At 43.5% G+C, this 19,791-nt stretch overlaps 1 protein-coding gene across 1 annotated transcript in view; it reads left to right on the top strand.

The window, feature by feature from the left end:
• Positions 1 to 3,750: 3,750 nt before the first annotated feature.
• The window catches only part of TRIML2 (tripartite motif family like 2), a 28,929-nt gene continuing 12,888 nt past the window's right edge, over positions 3,751 to 19,791 (top strand). Inside the window, exons 1-3 of the mRNA XM_058289807.2 lie at positions 3,751 to 3,918; positions 17,404 to 17,668; positions 17,934 to 18,029. Coding sequence (XP_058145790.1) covers positions 17,483 to 17,668; positions 17,934 to 18,029 — 282 coding nt within the window. The 5' untranslated portion in view covers positions 3,751 to 3,918; positions 17,404 to 17,482. The remainder of the gene's footprint in view (positions 3,919 to 17,403; positions 17,669 to 17,933; positions 18,030 to 19,791) is intronic.

Raw genomic sequence — 19,791 nt, 5'->3', positions numbered from 1 at the left:
CTTTCTAGAGTAAACTGTCAAAGTTAGTCTAGGTTTGTTTTAAGGATATTATTTTGGCCTGATAAATAATCTTAAGCTAGAAGGCTTGTTTTTCTGTAGTCAAGATAGCCTGTAGAAGTTGTTTGAAGAACCCATCTCCAGCCTTGTTCTTTCTCCCCTTAGGTACAAGCTGTAGTTCACTGAAGCATCTATCTGTGTTAGATTTCTATTGCCATGTAACAAATTTACAAAAATTTAGCCTCTTAAATTCCTGCCTACTGTGAGCTCAGTTTTTGTAGATCATAAGTCCAGCATGCAGGGTCCTACAAGGTTGAAATTTAGGTTTTGGCCAAACTGCATTCTCCCCTGGAATCTGGGGTCCCTTTTTTTAGGTACCAGGAGTCAGAGTTGAACCTAGAATCTTATATGTGGGAAGCCGGTGCTCAACCATTGAGCCACATCAGCTTCCCTGAGTTGGTGTTTTCATTTGCTTTGCTTTGCTTTGTTTTGTTTTGCTTTGCTTTTTGCTTTGCTTTGCTTATTTGTTTCAGGAGGCACTGGAAACCGAACCTGGGACCTCCCGTGTGGGAGGTGGGTGCTCAACCATGTGAGCCACTTCCGCTCCCCTGGGGTCCACTTTTGAGTACATTCATTCACTGGCACAGTTTAGTTCCTTCAGGTTGTAAGAGTGAATGAGGACCCACTTTCTTGCTGATTATCAGGTGGGAGTCCCACTCAGCACCTAGGACTACCAAAAGCCTCGTCCTTTTCAAGGGCTCACCTGATTAGGTCTGGCCCATCTAGGATAATCTCCCCCGGGGGCGACTGATTTGGGGCTTTCATTACATATGCAGGTCCTTCCCACAAGACCCAGTTGAGTGTGTGTGCATAACTGTGAGAAGGTGTGTACACACCAAGGGCTGGGACCCTGGGCGCCTGCTCCGATGTCTTCCCACCCCAGGATCCTTTCTGAATCTCCTCCATTTGGGGGAGGACTTACTGATAAAGGAATTCAGTTAGGGTAAGGAGGAAAGGAAGAGGTGATTTTTCCCTTGATTGCCTAAACCAGGAGTTCTTCACAAGGCGTCCGTGAGCTTGGATTGAAATTCAAAACGTTCTCGGGGGGCGTATTGGTGCGGGCGTGATCTATTTATTAAATAATACACAGTGTCGTGGGGACTTAGCCAGGCGTCTGTGGTTTCCACCTGATTGGCACAGGGGTCCATGGAACAAGAAAGGGTAAGAGCCCCTGGCCTAAAGAGAGATTACCTCTGCTCACAGGTACCACGCCAAGCTGGTTACCCGCCCCGCCCCGAGGTGGTGGTGAGAGCCTAGAGCATGGACCAAGGGCGGCTGGAAAGGAGCAGAGCATGTGCAGGTAAACCCAGTGGCTCGAGCGGTTCTGCAACTCTCCTTCCCCAGGGCGGGGGGCAGTTACTAGAAAACCTTACCCATGTAGGACTAAGATGAAGCAAAGTGTTCCCGGCACACAGGGCCTGGAGAAATAGATTGGTTTCCTTGCCCTCTTTCCAGTAACTACCAGTTCTGAGAGAATGTTTTTGATCTGTAGTCGGCAGGTATCGCAGACATGTCTCTCCTCAAGACTGAGTTTGGAAGGCATGGATCTGAGCTCCTCTCCATTCCTTTGGTTGGCCTAACACTGCTCCTTCCATAGCCTCATCAGATCTACCCTAAAAAATAAAAAAACAAAACTACTGTAACCCCATGTGAAGATGTCGATGTAAGGTCTTTTTCAGGCTGGATTCTGGTTTAATTCTAATTTCTTATTAATAGAATTAGCCTCGGCTATGAATAATAGTAAGCCAAAATAATGCATTTAGAAAGTAGAAAATTATCTCATTCATTTAATACCTGCCAGGAAAAATGGGCTCCTGGACCTGGGTTCCTCTTTCCTGCTCCTCAGGCTTGTACAGCTTCCACCCTGTGGGTTATTTCATAGTTCTAGGGGGCTGCTGGCGCTCCTGCCACTGAGTTCGTGTCGCCTCCTTCCAAGACATTTCTTAGGGAGCAGATGTAACTCGTGGCTGAGCACCTGTTTCCCACGTATGAGGCCCCGGTCCCTCCAAAAAAAAAAAAAAAAACCTTAGACTTTGTGTACAGATTTGATTTAAACCCATTTGGCCAGAACATAATGACGTGTCCATGCTTTCCTTCAATTTGTTTAGGAAATCTTTTATTTTTTTCTTTTTAGTGGATAGAACCCTGGGTGAAGAAACAACAAGTCCTTATGTCACTGTGTCCCAGGATTTGAGGAGTGTGGTTAATTCAGGAGTCAAACAGGACCTGGCTGACCACATAGAAAGATTTGCTTGTCCTTCCTCCACGGGAAGCCAGACCTTTCCCTCTGGAACCCTCCAGTGGGCGGTGCCTGTGGGAGCGAGGCCTGCGGCATGAGAGCGCCTCCTTCTCCAGTAGGGCTCTCCGTTTGCTTGGCATGGACAACACTGTATTTTCCATAACCCCGACTCTTTACTGTGAGTTCTTCTTGCAAAGTCTATCTCAAGCAAGGTGGGGATTTTGCCAGATTACGATGTGGGGCTATTTCATTTTATCAAGTCGTGAGCGTTTGTCCCTTCCCTGTTTGCTGGTTCTGCCACTAGGACCACCGGTTCTGCCACTAGGACCACGGCGTCCCATCTTCTCTCCTTGTTTTTACAATACACACGGGAGTTCTCTACCATTATCTATCTGTCCTGAAAGAACAGAAACATCCCTTGAAGTCACCTAAGAAAAAAAGAAAAGCTGTAGAATGATAAATAACGTGTCGGCATGGCTGCTGCTCCAAGGAGTTTGTAATTAGACTCATAATACACACTGACATCGTGTAATTACAAAGTCCTTGGAGCAGCAGCCCTGTCAACACGTTATTTATCATTGCATCAGGCGAAAGACTGAATTAATTGGCAGAAACAAAAGACTAGTTACTTTCAAAACTGTAATCGTTGAAATTTTTAACTGATCCCTAATAACGCACTGACAAAGCTAGCATTAGATACTCTAAAGATAATCGTAAGAATTGAATAGTTTGACTTGATAATAAGGAGAGATTGAGACAACAGATCCAAGTTGGTATCTCCACTATTGGAAATGTTACAAATATTAAGATTTAATAACATGAAAAAAATATATTTTTACAAGTATCTGAAAAAATGAGATCACTATAATAACCAGATGAAGTCTCTGCCAAATTTATTGCCCTTTGCCGTCATCTTAAAAGGGGGGATCATTGAAAGATGAGTTATTTGCAGACAACTTTTCTTGGGAGTGTAACTGTAACAAGCTTATTTTTCTTAGTTTTAAACGAATATCTGAAGAAGCATGTTAAGTACAGGCAGAGGAAAACTACTAAGTCTTGGAAAATATAGACCTTTGCACAGGTAATTTGGGGTAGCAGAAACAGTTTCGTTTTTTATAAATAGTATTAAAATGTTTACTAAAATTTGTATATACTAGGAGAACTTTTTTGGAAAAAGAGATATATCCATAAAATCTGCATTTTTGACTTACCTTTAACATATGGTCTTTGATAATCTATAATTTCATTTATTAGATTCCATGGACAATGATCACTAGTCTGAATCGAAGGAATATTTGATTAAAGTTAATATACATTGCCTGAGGTGGTCCTGATTTTGCTTGTATACTATAGTAGGACTAATATTGAAAGTAAATTTGAAGATGAATTCTTCCAATGGTGCTTTGAGAGAGGACAGGGGGGAGAGAGGATTTCGTCCTTAACGTCTCCAGGAGGCGGGGCAAGATGGCGTCCGAGTGAGCGCCCCTCCTAATCTCTCATGCAAAGAGGCGGCTGAGTGGGGCTGGAGTCCTGCTGGACCGGGCTGTTTTGGTTGCTTCCAGGGCAGGAGGTATCTGGACGTCGATTTGGTGGGACAGTGACAGAGGAGATTCCTGCAAGAGGTAGAATTGAGGCTGTCTTTCCCGGAGGTCGGGGTTGTGGGCGGGACGCTTCCCCCTGGGGCTGGCGCCCGACAGCCGTGATTCCTGGAGGCTCTGTTGAGCTGGGGAGTTCCCAAGCCCTGAGCGGGCTATTCGGGGGGCTTGTAGGGCAGGAGGTATCTGGATGTCGATTTGGTGAGACAGTGACGGAAGAGACTCTTGCCAGAGGTGGAACTTTCGTTTTTTGACACGGAGGTCAGAGGTCGCAGGCGGGACCCCTCCCCCTAGGGCTGGCACCCAGCTGTGGGGACCCCAGAAGACTGTGTTGTGCTGCTGCGGTGCTCCCAGGCCCCCTGTTAACCGGATGCGTGGTTCCCAGGTCTGTGTCCCCCAAACCCTGGTGGCCCACGCTCCAGAGACTCACACACCCCGAGTCTGCAACATCACGGACTTCCCATCCCAGAATCCACCGTGCCCTGAGGTCCGTCTGAGGTCCTTGATTACCCTAGCCCTCTGCGTTTTGTGTTGTTGTTTTGTTTTGTTTTTCTCTCTCTCTCTCCTTGAACTTGGAGGGGTGTACCAGCTGACTTGGGGAGAGTCTGGGAAGAAAGAAGAGGTGAATCTGCTGAGAAAGCCCAATTTACCCAAAAGTCCTGGGATAGGAAACTTGGTCTGGGAGAACGTGGAGTCAGAAAATCAATTAGACCTTCCCTAGCACACCTAAGGGGGAGGGACTGTAGGAAGTGCTATCCAAGCTTCCAAGAACATATTTGGGGTTTCTGGTGAGGTATAGGTGCTCTCATGCTGAAAATAATGAGTCATAGCCTTCTGTGTTGAGTTTGTTCAACAAGGACCTACTTGAATCTCCTACAGGACCTCTCAGGCAGCTTTCCTGCTGCCCTGGGAGAGAGAAGTGAGGAAAGGAGAAAGGGAGAAGGTCAGATCCCCAAGTGTATCATTTAACTGCAAAGAGGATTCCTAGCTTGAAACGTTGGTTCTTTTTTTTTTTTTTTATGGCGTGGTTGCTAATACTGCATTGTCTCCTGATCTTTTTACTTGTTTTAGCCCCCAAACTCCTTTTTCATTTATTTAGGTTTTTTTTTTCTCTTTTTCTTTTTCTTGCTTGCTTCCCCCCTTGTCTTTGCCCCCCTTCTCTCTTCTTTTTTTTTTCTTTTCTCTCTTTTTCTTCTTTTTTTATTTTCTTTTCTTTATATAATAGGTGCTGCAGGGAACGCTTCATACTTGCTGTTTCCTCATCCTCCATTTCCTCTTTTCTGTGTGTATTGATTTTGGCCACCTACACTATCCCCTTTCTCCCACATCTTTTTATCCTCCATCATCTGCTGTTTCTCTTACATTCTACCTCCCTTTCTTTGGCCCCCAAATTGTCTGACTTTTTATTTCTAATACCTTTTTTCTGTCTTCTGTCTCTTATCCACTCTTGATATTATTGTTTTTCTTTTCTCTTTCCCTCTCTCATGAAAACACTGGCCTTTTAATTCATACTATATTCCTCCCCATATTCAGTTGACTATCTCATTATAGGTACTCTACTTACTGCTATAACTCTACACGACTTACATGAATCTAATATCCATTCTCCTAGATCTCACACTGTTGCTCTGTTAACATTTATTACCAATACTACTTTATACATTTTCTTTTCTTATTCATTTTGCTTTCCCTGGCCCTAATATTTTCCTCCAAAGTAAACTTAGCCAGCAACAAGAAAATAGAGTAAGAAGAACAAAGCGACAAAGAGAAGACATAACACTTACACACGAACAACAACTAATTAATCCCCAAGACTAGACAAAGACTCTAAGGAACTGATTAAACCTGTCAAGATAAAATGATGACCAGACTGCAACAAAAAACTACAATCCAAACCAATAATCAGGAAAACATGGCCAAATCCAATGAACAAACTAAACATCAGGAAGAGGAGCAGAACATTGGACAAGTAATTAAAGATCTCAAAACATATATGAGAGACCAACTTAATGAAGTAAAGGAAGAGATTAACAATATGAAGAAAACACTTGGAGAGGAAATTGCGACACACGCAAAAATATGATGGTGATGAACACCACAGTTCAAGAAATCAAAAATACACTCTCAGCAAATAGCAGCAGATTAGAAGAGGCAGAGGAGAGAATTAGCAATGTGGAAAGGCAGTATATCTGAAATCAAACAGATAAATAGAACTGATCGATAAAAAGATAGAAAAAATCCAGCTAGGACTTAGGGACCTGAATGACAATGCCAAATGCACAAACATACATATTATAGGCATCCCAGAAGAAGAAGAGAAGGGAAAGGGGACAGAAGGGGTGTTGGAGGAAATAATGACTGAAAACTTCCCAAATCTACTGAGAGAAATGGATGTACATGTCCAGGAAGCACAATGCACCCCAAACACTATAAATCCCAACAGATCCACCCCAAGACATATACTTGTCAAATTATCCAATGCTCAAGACAAAGAGAAAATTCTAAAAGCAGCAAGAGAAAAGAGAACCATCACATACAAGAGAGGCTCCATAAGATTAAGTGCTGATTTCTCATCTGGAACCATGGAGGCAAGAAGGCAGTGGTATGACATAGTCAAGGTACTAAAAGAAAAAAATTTCCAACCATGAATACTCTACCCACCTAATTAGCGTTCAAAAATGATGGAGAGTTCAAAATATTCACAGATAAACAGAGTAGGTGCTGGGGTTTAATGTATACCCAGGGGACCTGAATCTCTGGACTGATTATGTGATAGCCATGCCCTGAGCCTCAACAGACTTGCTACTCCTACCCTCTGGTTTATTGGACTTACCCCACTCAGCTAACATGGAGGTAAAGAAGGTCAACCACCACACCAGGGAGCCAAGAGTGCCTACAACTGAAAGCAGGAGAACTGCATCCAGCATCCATGTGGAATCTAAGCCCCCTCTTGATATAGATGTGGAGTGGACACAACCATTCCAAGGTCCACAGGATGGAGGAATAGAGTATGGTTTAGAGTGGACTTACTGATATTCTATTCATGAATATTGTGATTAGTAATGGAAGAAAATGTGGCATTGGTGTGGAGAAAGTGGCCATGGTGGGCTGGGCATCGGGAGTGGGAGAAAGAGATGTGATGTGGGGCCATTTTCAGGGATTGGAGTTGTCCTGGGTGGTGCTGCAGGGACAGTTACCAGACATTGTATGTCCTGCCATGGCCCACTGGGTGGACTGTGGGAGAGAGTGGGCTGTGGTGTGGAGCATTGACCATGAGGTGCAGCGGTGCTCAGAGATGTATTCACCAAATGCAATGAACGTCTCATGATGATGGAGGAGGTTGTTGTTATGGGGGGAGGAGTAGGGTGAGGGGGGTGGGTGGTATATGGGGACCTCATATTTTTTGAATGTATCATTAAAAAAATAAAGACAAAAAAAGATTAAAAAAAAAAAAAAACATTTCTACTTGCAACCAGGATTACGAAACTACCTTTTACAGTAGTAAATTCTCTTCCTAAATCACTTCACACTGAATTGAGTTCTGTAAGATTTAACACCTTGATTTTGTTAAATATGTGCATATTAGACTTTACTTTTTTAGACCAGGTTTAAGTTTACAGAAAAACGGAGTAGAAAGTATAGATAGTTCCCCCTTATGCATTTTTCGTCTCTCTCTCACACACACACATCTTCTATTAATAGCTTTCATTAGTTTGGTGTATTTGTTACACTTGATGAACCAATACTGATATATTATTAACTGAAGTACAAAGTTTATATTAGGGCTCACCTTGTTTTATACAGTTCTATAGGTTTTTGTTGTGTGTTTTTTACAATCTTTATTTTATTTCCAAATCCCTATGGAGTCTGGGTTTTGGCAAGTAAATAATAGCAGGTGTCTATCATTAAAGTATCATACAGAATAGTTTCACACACCTAGAAATCCCCTGTCTTCTATCCAGTCCCCAGAACACTGGCAGTCATTGATCTTTTGTACTATGTCTATAGTTTTGCCTTTTCCAGAATGTCTTATAGGGGCATCATAAAGGATGTAGCCTTTTCAGAATGGCTTCTTTCATTAGCAAAATGCACTTAAGCTTCTGCTGTGTCTTGCTATGACTTGATCGCTAGCTCACAGCTTTTTATCAATTATTCCATTTAAAGGATATCTTGGGAAGTGGATTTGGCTCAACTGATAGCGCGTCCACCTACCATATAGGAGGTCCAGTGTTCAAACCCAGGACCTCCTGGCCCACGTGGTGAGCTGGCCCATGCGCAGTGCTGCCATGCGCAAGGAGTGCTGTGCCACGCAGGGGTGTCCCCCACATAGGGGTACCCCACGTGCAAGGAAAGCCACCCTGCGTGAAAAAAGCACAGCCCACCCAGGAGTGGCACTGCACACATGGAGAGCTGATAGAGTGAGATGACACAACAAAAAGACGCAGTTTCCCAGTGTCGCTAGCAAGAATACAAGCGGACACAGAAGAACACACAGCGTTCTGTTCCTGGTGCCTCCCAAAGAAGATAAGCATTGCCGTGGACTGGTGTAACAAGGAGGTGCAAGTGATTGGGCACCTGCCTTCCACATGAGAGGTCCCAGGCTCAGGACCCAGTTCTTCCTAAAAAGAAGACAGAAAGACACAGAGAGCAGACTGAGAGCAAACAATGAGAAGGAGGGAGAAATTAATAAAATCGATCTTTAAAAAAAAATGCCATAGGGGAGCAGGCATAGCTCAGTGGTTGGGCGCCTGCTTCCTACGTACTAGGTCCTGGATTCAATCCCCGGGTGCCTCCTAAAAAACAAGTAAAAAAGTATGCTGCTTGATCTCCAAACTCTTTGGGATTTTCCAGCTATGTATTTGTTACTGCTTTCTAGTTTAATTCCATTGCAGTCTAAGAACATGTTTTGTACAATGGTTATTCTTTTGAATTTAGTCTTCCTTGGTGAATATTTCATGTAAGTTTGAGAAAAATGTGCGTTTTGCTACTGTTGATTGACATGTTCTGTTAATGTCCGTTAGATCCCTTTGCTTGGTGCTGTTCAGTTCAACTACATTGTAACTTATTTTCTGTCTCTAATCATAAGATTTGCCTAGTTCTCTTCTTAGTCTTATCAGCTCTTTACCTCACATGTTGTGACGCTGTTAGGCACATATGCATGCAGGGTTGTAACAGCTTCTTGGAGAATTGACCTCTTTATCGCCATGTAATAGCCCTCTTTATCCCTGATAATTTTCCTTGTTCTGTCTGTTTTGTCTGAAATTAGTTACTCCAGCTTTTTTTTTTTTTAAGTTTTATCTATTTATTTACTTCCCCCCTTCCCCTCCTCCTGCCCTGCTGCTTCTGCTCTCTGTGTTGTCTTCTTTTCTCATTTTCTCTCCTCTAGGATTCACTGGGACTCGATCCTGGAGACCTCTGATGGGATAGTGGTTCCCTGTCAATTTCCAGCTTTCTTTTGGTTAGTATTAGTGTGGTATATCTTTCTCTGTCGCGTTCCTGTTTTTTAAATTTTCTTTGATTTAACAAGTTCTTCATTTAATAAGGGTCCCTTCCTTTGCTTTCTTTTTTTTTCAATGAGCTGTGACTTTTTAAAAAATGTTTTCATGATCTGTTCCCCCACCCCACGAAGATGGCTCCCTCATTGTCTCTGCTTATTGGTTGTTTTTTTTTTAAAGATTTATTTTTTATTTATTTCTCTCCCCTCCCCCCCAGTTGTCTGCTCTCTGTGTCCATTCGCTGCGTGTTCTTCTGTGACCGCTTCTATCCTTATCAGCAGCACGGGAATCTGTGTTTCTTTTTATTGAGTCATCTTGCTGCGTCAGCTCTCCGTGTGTGCGGCGCCATTCCCGGGCAGGCTGCACTTCCTTTCACGCTGGGCGGCTCTCCTTATGGGCACACTCCTTGCGTGTGGGGCTCCCCTACACGGGGGACTCCTTACGGGCGCACTCCTTGTGCGTGGGGCTCCCCTACGCGGGGGACACCCCTCCGTGACACGGCACTCCTTGAACACATCAGCACTGCACATGGGCCAGCTCCACATGGGTCAAGGAGGCCCAGGGTTTGAACTGCCGACCTCCCATGTGGTAGACAGACGCCCTAACCACTGGGCCAAGTCCGCTTCCCATCTCTGCTTATTCTCAATCTCTGGGATCTGAACCAGGACTTCCCACGTGGGTAGCGGGTGCCCAGTTGCTTGAGCCACAGTCCCTCCCTCCTCGTTGTATCTGCTCGTTTGTCTGCTTGTCGAGTCAGCTTATCTTCTTTAGGAGCTTCAGGAACTGAACGAGGCCCAACTATGCGGGAGGCGTGTGCCCAACCACTTGAGCCACATCTGCTCCCTGCTCATTGCATCAGCTTGTTGCGTCAGCTTTTCTTTAGGAGGCATGGGGAGCCAAACCTGGGACCTCCCGTGTTGGTGGGGGCACCCAACTGCTTAAACCACAGCTGTTCCCTCCCTTGGCTTTTAATCTATTTGTGTCTTATTTTTAAAGTGTGCTTCTTGCTGAGAACATATAGTTATTTGGATCTTTTTTATCCACTCTGACAATTTCTGCCTTTTAATACGTATTTCGACAGTTCACATTTACAGTGATTATTATAGTTGACTTAACATCTACATGTTTGTAACTCTTTTCTATCTGTTACTTTTGATTTTGTTTTGTTGAATTTTCTTTTCCTCTATTTCTGACATCTCTGGTTTTAATTGAGCACTTTATATTCCATTTTTTCTCTTCTCTTAGCATATCACTTAAACATATTTTAAATGATCTATACTGGTTGCTCCGGAGTTTGCAATATACATTTACAACTAAATTTAGCCCACTTGCAAATAACATATACCATTTCACAGGTAGTACAGGTACCTTATAACAGAGTATTACCAGTTCCTCCTTGTGCAAGTCAGGGTTCTCTAGTTAACTGGCATAATGTCCCCTGGTCAAGTCTATCTACAAAGGCACTTTTTCCTAAAAGCCACGAGTTTGGCAGTCCCTTCTAGAATGTGATGCTAGGCTTCTTTTGACAGGTGTGTTTCCAGGTCTGGAAAGATGTAATTGTCAGGTGACTTTCAGGTACGTGTGATGGTTAATTTTCTGTGCCGCTTGCTAGGTTATGGTATCCGTTGTTTGGCCAAGCCCTGGCCTCGCCATTACATGGGGGGATTTTGTGGCTAGGATCTGCCTCTCACATCAGTTGACTTTAGAGGAGACGGCCCTCTGTGACGTGGTGAGACCTCATCACGCGTTTGGAGGCCTGAGGAGGGCAGAGAGTGGAAGGAATTCACCTGGAGACTACATCCTCTGCTCCTTCCTGAGTCTCCAGCCTAAGGAACGGGGACCCCAGATTTTAACATCACTGTTAGCTGGTGTTTCCAGCCTCTGGCCTGTGCTGTGGAAATCAGACTTGCCAGACTCCATCTTCATGTGAGTCAATTCCTTATTCTACATCTCTAATCTGTCCTGTTGGTTTTCCCTGGAGAACTGGACTGATATAGTATGGAACAGGCTTTTTGATTCCTTTTCTAGTTTGAAGATTAACAATGAACTAGATTCATATCCTCTAATGACAGTGAATAGCAGGTGGATCTTAATATCTTGTTGAGATAGCTTTATTATGTAAATGAAGTATCATGGACTAGAAAAAGTTTCTTTGAGTTACTATAAAGAAAACAACAGACTTCAGGTTTTAGGGTAAACAACCCATTAATAAGAGCTGAGTAGATGCCTCCATAGTAATGATATAGTTACTACTCCATTCATATGTATGTTTTTAAACAAAATAAAGGGGCATAGAAATGCTTTTTCCCCCCCGCAACTTATCTACACTGCGTTTACCACTGTCCCATCACACACTTCCTCATTTAGACAGACTATGCTCTAGACACTGTTTGAAAAACAAAATTCTGGATAAGTGGAAGAAAGGAAGGAGCGTCCACCTAGAGACCTGTTCCTGGGGCCACCCCCTTCCTGCGCATGCGTCCTCAAGCTCTCATCTGTGCTCACAACCACACAGTGGTAGTCACGGTTACCTCATTTTCAGGTGACGCTCAGAAGCCACTGGCAGAGCTGGGCCAAACCCAATTTCGTCTAACATCACCAATTACCCAGGATGCTAACTCAAAAGTAGGACCTGCCGCAAAATTCAGAATTTCATTTGCTCAGGGTTAATGGAACCCAAATGGATTCAGTCCATTTGCTTTGCTAAAAATACTCTCTGCAGTAAAAAAAAAAAAAAAAAAAGACAGCTCTTCTCAGTGTTGGAGTAGGTGAGGTAAAGGTGACCTCTTAAATTAAGGTTATTTTAGGTATAGTAAAAGCAAACCAAATGTGTTGGGTATAAACTCACTGATTTATAATAACAAAAATTGAACTGTCCTTTCACCAAGGCCAGCCCTAAGTGTTTGGTTATTAAATATTAGCTCTTCATTAAACGAGCAAGCGGTTGAACAGCTGGAGTCCAGGGTTCTCGTGGTGGTGGGAAGTGAGCCCTTCTCCCCGAGTGACAGCCTTGAAGACGTGCTAGAGAGAAGCTGATTCTTCCTGACAATGAATGATTTGGCAGATCATGAGCCACAGCCCACAGATTCCTTTTGAAATGGGAGGAGGTGGTCCAGGGCAGCAGGACTTCAAGCACCTCCTGTCTCACATGATTGTGGGGTGGAGTCACTATTTTCAGAACTACCTTAAGTTGAGATAGTTACTCTTCTAGAACTGGTCATGTACTATTTACTGAGAAACTAAGATGGACTTCAAGAGACCAGAGGAGGCACTCAACCACTGAGCCACCATTGTGTGATGTTTGCCTTTTGATTCAATGATTATATGGGTTTCTTGTCAAAGTGAATAGAACCATATGAGTTACAGAAGCTAAGAAGGCGAGAGTAAAAGCAGTTACTGACAGTCTTCAGAGAAGCTGGGTTGCCTGGAGGCTTCAAAGATGTAGGATGACTGGGTGGAAAAACAGAATAGAAAAGGGAGTTCCCCAGCCAAGGATGGGACTGGAGATGCCCTGTTTGAAGACTGGGGAATTGTTAGGATTTATGATCGGAGTGGAATCTTTGGAGTGGAATCAGATCAAGATGACCTTAAGTTTACATAGGGAGGAATCCGGTTTTAGAAGATGAGATAGAAGAATTTTATCATTGTCCTATCAGCAGGGAAAAATCCCTGAAGTTTAATTAGCAGGGACCAGCAGGGAGCAATGAAAACATCCGAGGGACAAAGCTGTAAACCTGGGGAAGCTGTGCAGATTTCCTCTATACCGAGGCCAAATGTGAACTCTCTGGATTGTCCCCAGACTTCCCATCTGTGACAAACCCTTCAGCTGGGCAGTCATTCCTAATCCTGACTTTCTATCTTCAAGTGCTACAGTGATCCCTGCTTTCAGCAAACATTCCAAAAAGAGTGAAGTCAGCTGTTGCCTGTAGTAACATCTTTATCTGTTTAAGATAAAGTTGCCTGGCCCAGAAGAAAGCAGAGAGAGATTCTCGGGTAATGGCTTCTTCTGTGAAGTTGTTAAAATACACCTGAGGATTTTTTTTTTTTTTTAATAAATAAATAAGGGGCTACTTTGTGGGGCACTGTGTAAGGTTTGGGGGAGATCATACAATAGTCACCCGTCCATGCAGATTGCGACTCCAGGCCAAGGTCATGTTCTGAGCACACTAGAAATGTAAATTAATGTAAATTAATGGACTCCACCCCAGATCTACAGAAGCTGAGCCTCTGGGCCTGGGGCCCGGAATTAGCTGAAGTTTGATGAACACTTTACTGTAGGGATAGGATTTAAACTCTTTGGATAGGGTTTAAACTCTTCCCAGTTGCCTACTTGATGGGGAGAGAGTGAAGGAGGAAGCAGCTGAACAGATAAAAAGTCCTCCAGTCTCCCTTGTTCTAGCTTTTCACTCTAAAGGAAATACTCAGGACTGCAAAGAAAGAAGGTGAGCTTTTCTCGGGAGTTAATTTCTATAATCATGGCTTTTTTTAGATACCTAAATGTGACCTTAGTATTTAAGGAAGCTAAAATATATGTGTGCAGCACAATAGGATAAAAGAATAAGTGAGAAAGCAAAGAACAAACAAATTTAGATAAAGCAAGGTGAGGTTGTATATGAGCTTGGCACGTACCATGCCAGAGAGAGAAATTATTCTCCAACTGTCTTTTCTTTTGGTTTCTGTGAAAATATTCAACCTCTCTTTTCTCTGTCTTGGATTTCACCCGAACTTCTTAATTGGTTTGAGTTAAACATTTTTTAATGTATTTGTTGAGCATTTTCTATATCAGGTATAGACACAGGATATCAAAGAGCTTCATTTCTTGTTGGTGGAGAGGGACCAACAAGTAAATGTGTTTACAGGGGGAGAAAATTACTGTTTGGTACATAGGAAAAAAATTATGGGAGTGTTGGGAAGGTACTTTAGGTGAGTAGTTACGAAAAGGCCTCTAAGGAAACGCCGCTGGAACTGAAGCCTGGAAGGAGGAAAAAGTCAGGAGTGCAAAATTGCGTGAGCATCACTAGCCAAGGATGGGGACCGGGAGAGGTGAGGGGAGGTGCGGCGCGGCCGGAGGCCATTTGGATTTCATCCTAAATGCCCTGGAGAGTTAACCGAAACCCACTTAAGGTCTTAAAGTCCGAGATGGGAAAGGGGAGGGCGAGGCATAAACCAGGAAAACAACTGGCGACTGGATGAGAGGATGGTGGATTAAAGTCTTCTGAAAGAGGGAATCCTGAAGTGAATTAGGGGAAGGGAAGGCAGTGGGTTGAAATCCTGGCGGAGGTTTAGACATGTTAATTTTGAGTGCTCAGGAGACATTCATTGCAAAGGCTCGGGAGCTGTGGGCGGGGGAGACTTGAAGTAGAGGGTGGTTCTTAAACTTATTGACAGGAATGAGATTACCTGGGGAGGAGCTGGCGAGCTGGATAAAGGGCCCCACAATTGAAAGGTTCAAGAGGACGGGAGACAAAGACCCCAAGCAGGCCAGTAAAGCAGAGGGGATCAGCTTTCCATCTCCGTAGCCAAGGATCTTTTGGATGTATAAGCAGCTCTTAAAATTGAGAAGAAAAAGGGCTAACCTGATATAGAATTTAACAGGTAAAAAGGCTTAAGCATACGGTTCACAAGAAAAGAAAAAATGGCTTGTAGCCATATGCAACTAAAAGCCTTACCCATAATAATATAAATGCAAATTAAGAAATATCAAGACATCAGTTCTCACCAAGTAGGCAAAAATCCAAGTGTTCGACATTTTTCTCCTATTCTGCTTGGAATACAAAACTGTAAAAACCTTTGCAGATGGGAACCTGGCAAAATAAACCCCAAATTAGTTATGCATTTACCCTTCGATCCAGCAATCACACTTAGAAAGAATGTGCCTTTTAAAGGCTGTGGTGATTTTGATTTCAGGACTTCTTTACATTTGATTTATTGAACACTCAAGTGAGTTTTGTTTATGCGTGCTGTATTTATATTAGAAATTTAGGCTGACTAAAACTGTTAATTCATAAAAAATATAAAAATTTTTATGAATCTTAAACTTTATTGAAATCATAAATGAACTTTTTGTGCTTTTGTTACATAAAATCCATTGGCCTATCTTGTTCTTTGAATCCGTCTTTTACTCATACTTTCAGGATGTCATGAATTAGTCGTTCGGAAAATATTGATTCACTGACTTTGCAGAACTTCAAATGTTGGCCTATTTCCTCATATCATATCAAAAATCACATTTGTTAATATTGTCACCAACCTCTTCAGGGAACACTAAGTATTTGGAAGGTAGTCATGTTTACAATGGTAGGTACAAGTTTCCAAAATTCTTATTTTTCCTTAAAAGCTAAAATTTAATAATTGACAAATAATACTATTTTCCTTGAAATGACAGAGACACTTAGTTTTCGAGAAATTGTCTTTCACACTACCAAGTCTGAATAACCATGATCTGTCTCAATTCTTTCAAGTGAAAATACTCTAGGAAAAGAAAAGTTGGCTAGTCAACTAGTGATTAAAACTTAAGCATAGAAATGCTTTTTCTTGGGACTACTTTATTTCTGTACACTGCATAAATGTTTTGTGTGTATTTTCAATTTTTCACACAGTATTGTGCCCTCAGGTTGAGTTTATATTTTGTTGCTTCTTTAAGACATAAGAAATATCCTTAAAACAGACCTTTTGTTTTTTAGCTGTGAGTATGCAAGTGTGTAGAGATAAGAAATATATATCATAACGAATAGCTGCTAGTGCAGGTGGTGCTAATTCCTGGATTAGTGGTAAAACACTAGCAATTTTATCTACTGTCAGTACAAGAGTCTAAAGAAAAAGGCAAATCAAGGCTGGAGAATCAATCACACTTTGGAAACTTTTAAGGTGTACCTTAACAAAATACAAGAGCATCATATGTACAAGATTCATCTACTTCAGAAGTATGACTTTGAGTAGTAGAATGAAAGGGCAGGATGGCAAAGAAAGAGTGGGGGGAGGGATGGGAGCGGCCAGGACATTCAGAAATGTGGGGTTCTGGGGCCCGCAGTAACAGCTTTGGGGAATATTGCCCAAAGTGCGGGGTGCTGAGGTGGAATGGGGAAAATGAGCGAAGTGGAGGGGGGTGAGAGACATCCGTGTCCAGCACTGGGGAGTCAGCCCGCAGCGGCTGGAAACTATCAACTAGGCAGGTCCACACCGGGAAGAGGGGCCCCAGCTCACAGTCGAGACCAATTAGAACCACGTTTTTAGAGAAAAGGAGGCTTGTTGAACAAAGGACACAGAGATGTGGGAGATCATATAGACTCATTGTCAGTTTCCTAAACAGCCTGAACGGCAGAATGTGTAGTTTTTCTTAAGCATTTTTCGCAACGACTTTTTTGGATTTTATTCTCTAGTGTGTTTTCACTTCTTTTAGGTTTTGGGTTTTCTGTGTTTTTGCTTTGTTTTAGTAGAAGTTGTGGTTTTACAGAAAAATCATGCATAAGATACAGGATGCCCCTATACCTGCTGAATGAAAGCACATTTTTATCCTTATGTGTCTTTTCATGACAATACCCTTTTGTGGCAGGGCTGGGGGAGGCAAGCCTGGCGTTCTGGCACTAAACGCCATACCGGCAGGACCTCGAAGTCTCATCCTTAAACTTGGCGCCCCGAGCACCTCTGGCATAAGGGCCCTCGGAGGGCGCTGGGAGAGAATGCTCCACGTGGTGCTTGGATGCCGCCCCAGCCTTGGTGCCTCCAAAGCTTAGCTCCCTGCCTTCCTGCTGGAACCTGTGCTCGTGATGGCAGGGAAGCGCTGGGTCGTGCTGTCGTTTGTAATTTAGTTTCCCCCACCAGTCAGTTGTTAGACACCGTGAGAGCCATTCTGGCTCAGTGCCCTGGTGTCACCCCTTCTCCTTGCCCAGCACTGAACAGGGTTGGTCTGATTTGAGGCGTCTAGGATGAGCCAAACTGCTGTGCCCAGATGAACGGTCTCCTTGGGCCACGGATGCTCCTCCGTGAGCATACCAGTTGCCAAGCGTGTCTCTTCCAGAGTCCGGAGGAAAACAACCCGTCGGTTTCCTGTCCACCTCAGAAACAAGCCGCCCCATCTCCAATAGCAACACACCAGGATGTCCAGAAGCCTCAGCCTCCATTTACAACCAAAATTCCCGGATGAATACTGTGCAAGTCACCTGGAACCATCATGGCTCTTCCGTGAGGACGACCAGGTGACCCTCTGTGTCAGGTGCTTCCCGTCCCAGGAGCACAGGGGTCACGTGGTGTGTGGAGTCCAGGAGGCTGCGGAGAGCTACAGGGTAAGCTTCGCTGCACCTGCCAGGGTCCCTGGCTGCTTCCTGTGGGTTGGTATGCGTTTGCTTATTTCACTCCAGATATTCTGAACCTGCAAGACCATTTCCTTAGTGGATGTCTATCAAAGAACACTGGCAAGTGCCATCTTTGGACCTGCAACTTCAAGGCTAAAAAATAGCTAGTCAGGGCCTTTGACGTGTTTAAAGTTAGGAGCCCAGTTGTTCTAGAAAAACTTACTTACCTAGACTCTTGTGATCTATTTCTCTGCAGAAGTTATTCCAGGAGATATTGAACACACTGAGGGAGAAACTTGAAGTAGCAAAAAGCTTATTGGCTGAAGAGCGAGAAAGGATGGTGATGATTCAGGTCAGTTCTTGTCTTGATTATTTAGGGGGAAAATGACCAGTAATGTGCATAGCAAAAAAATACATTGAAAACAAAGTCAAAAGACAAATGACAGCAGGAAAAATAGGTGAAATCCATAGAACAGAAAAGTGCTAAGTTCTTAATAGATGAAGCACCCTTAAGAGTCAATAAGAAAAAGACTAGAAATTCTGTGGAAAAATGATCAAAGAAATGAGAGTTAACTGAAAAGAAAAGACAAATATCTTTTGAGCATACAAGAAGATCCTAAACTTTGTCAGTGCTCAGAAAAAAATATGAATAAAATATATTAAATGTTACTGAGGTACCTTTTGCAACTCTCTTTGGAAAAGGTTGATAAGGAACAAGGAAAACTAGCTCCTAAGTATTCGTGGGCATATAAATCATGAAACCTCTCTAAAAGACGATTTAAGAATTGTTATTCCAGTTGCGGGTCCCACTTCCCATCATGCACACTTTTTGTTTCTGATCTCCTCTGTGCCAGGTACCCCCTAATCTGGGACTTCTAGTTTTTATTTTTCAAGAGGAAGCAAACCTCCATTGGGGTGGTGGGGTGGGAGAAATGCCTGGCTGCACAGTAGTGTTTCAACCGATCCTCATTTATTTCCAGCCCCAAGCATCTTAAATTCAGTAAATATTGAGGTCCCCCCTATTCACCTGGGGTGTGGGGCGCTGGGGACTCAGCAGTGGAAAAAAGTTCTGCTGCCCGTGTGGAATTTGTGTCCTAGGGGAGGCAAACAAAACAGACAAAATGTATGGTATGCGATAGCACAGTGTTATCTGTTTTTCAATCAAGAAGGGAAGAATGACGGGGCAGGTCTCCAGGGGATCGGGAACTTGTCATTAGGAAGTGGCATTTAAGGAAAGATTCAAGGAAGTGACCCCTGAGCCATGCAGACCTGCAGAATGCTGTGCCCTTGACCGAGACCACTTGAGGGAAGGGACCCTGGTAGATGACAGGAGAGGAAAGGGCCGGTCATACGGGGCAGCTGGGTGAAGTGAAACAGGGTGCCCCGGAAGCTTTTGAGCAGAGAAGGGACGGACGCGGTCCAGCTGTTGATGGGAGAAGAGACCCGAGGGGCCCAGCAGACCTGGAGAGCCCTGCGGGGGGGCTGGACAGGAGCCCAGGGAGGCGTGGAGGGGGCTGGCCATGGGCGGGGCAGCGTCACACCTACGGTCAAGTTCTTCATCATTCGACCTTGACCGTTCGCTCCAACTTTTTGTTATGAAATGATTTCAGCCTCACGGGACAGTTGCAAAGACAATGCAAACCCCATATAGAGAACCACAACATTCCAAATCCTTGTATCATCCACCTCCTTTAAGAGTAGGTTGCTCTCGTTAAACTTCGTGAACACATAATAGTTCACAGGAATTTCCTGTGATCAAGGATGTTCACTTACGTAATCACCTTAAGTGCAGTTAAGTCCAAGAAACCTAATGTTGACATGAAGCTTACATTCCATATTCCAATTTTTTTCTTATATGCCAACAATATCCTTGAGTCCTCCATTCTTAGATACCACTGAATACCAGGTATTGTATTTGTTATCATTATCTCTTCAGTTTCTTTTTTTTAATTGTGGAGACATACAACACATAACTTCTCATCCCAGTCTGCCCAAGCGCAGTATTCATTGAGATTCATCACACGCACAATGTTCCCTTCACCCCAAACAGAAACCCTGTTCTCATGTTGCATTAACTCCCCATTGCCCCTGCCCCCCTCTCCTGGTAACCCGTA

The sequence above is a fragment of the Dasypus novemcinctus genome, chromosome 29 (assembly GCF_030445035.2).
Source record: "Dasypus novemcinctus isolate mDasNov1 chromosome 29, mDasNov1.1.hap2, whole genome shotgun sequence".
In the NCBI taxonomy this organism is placed as follows: Eukaryota; Metazoa; Chordata; class Mammalia; order Cingulata; family Dasypodidae; genus Dasypus; species Dasypus novemcinctus.
This window is presented reverse-complemented; position numbering and strand designations above follow the sequence as displayed.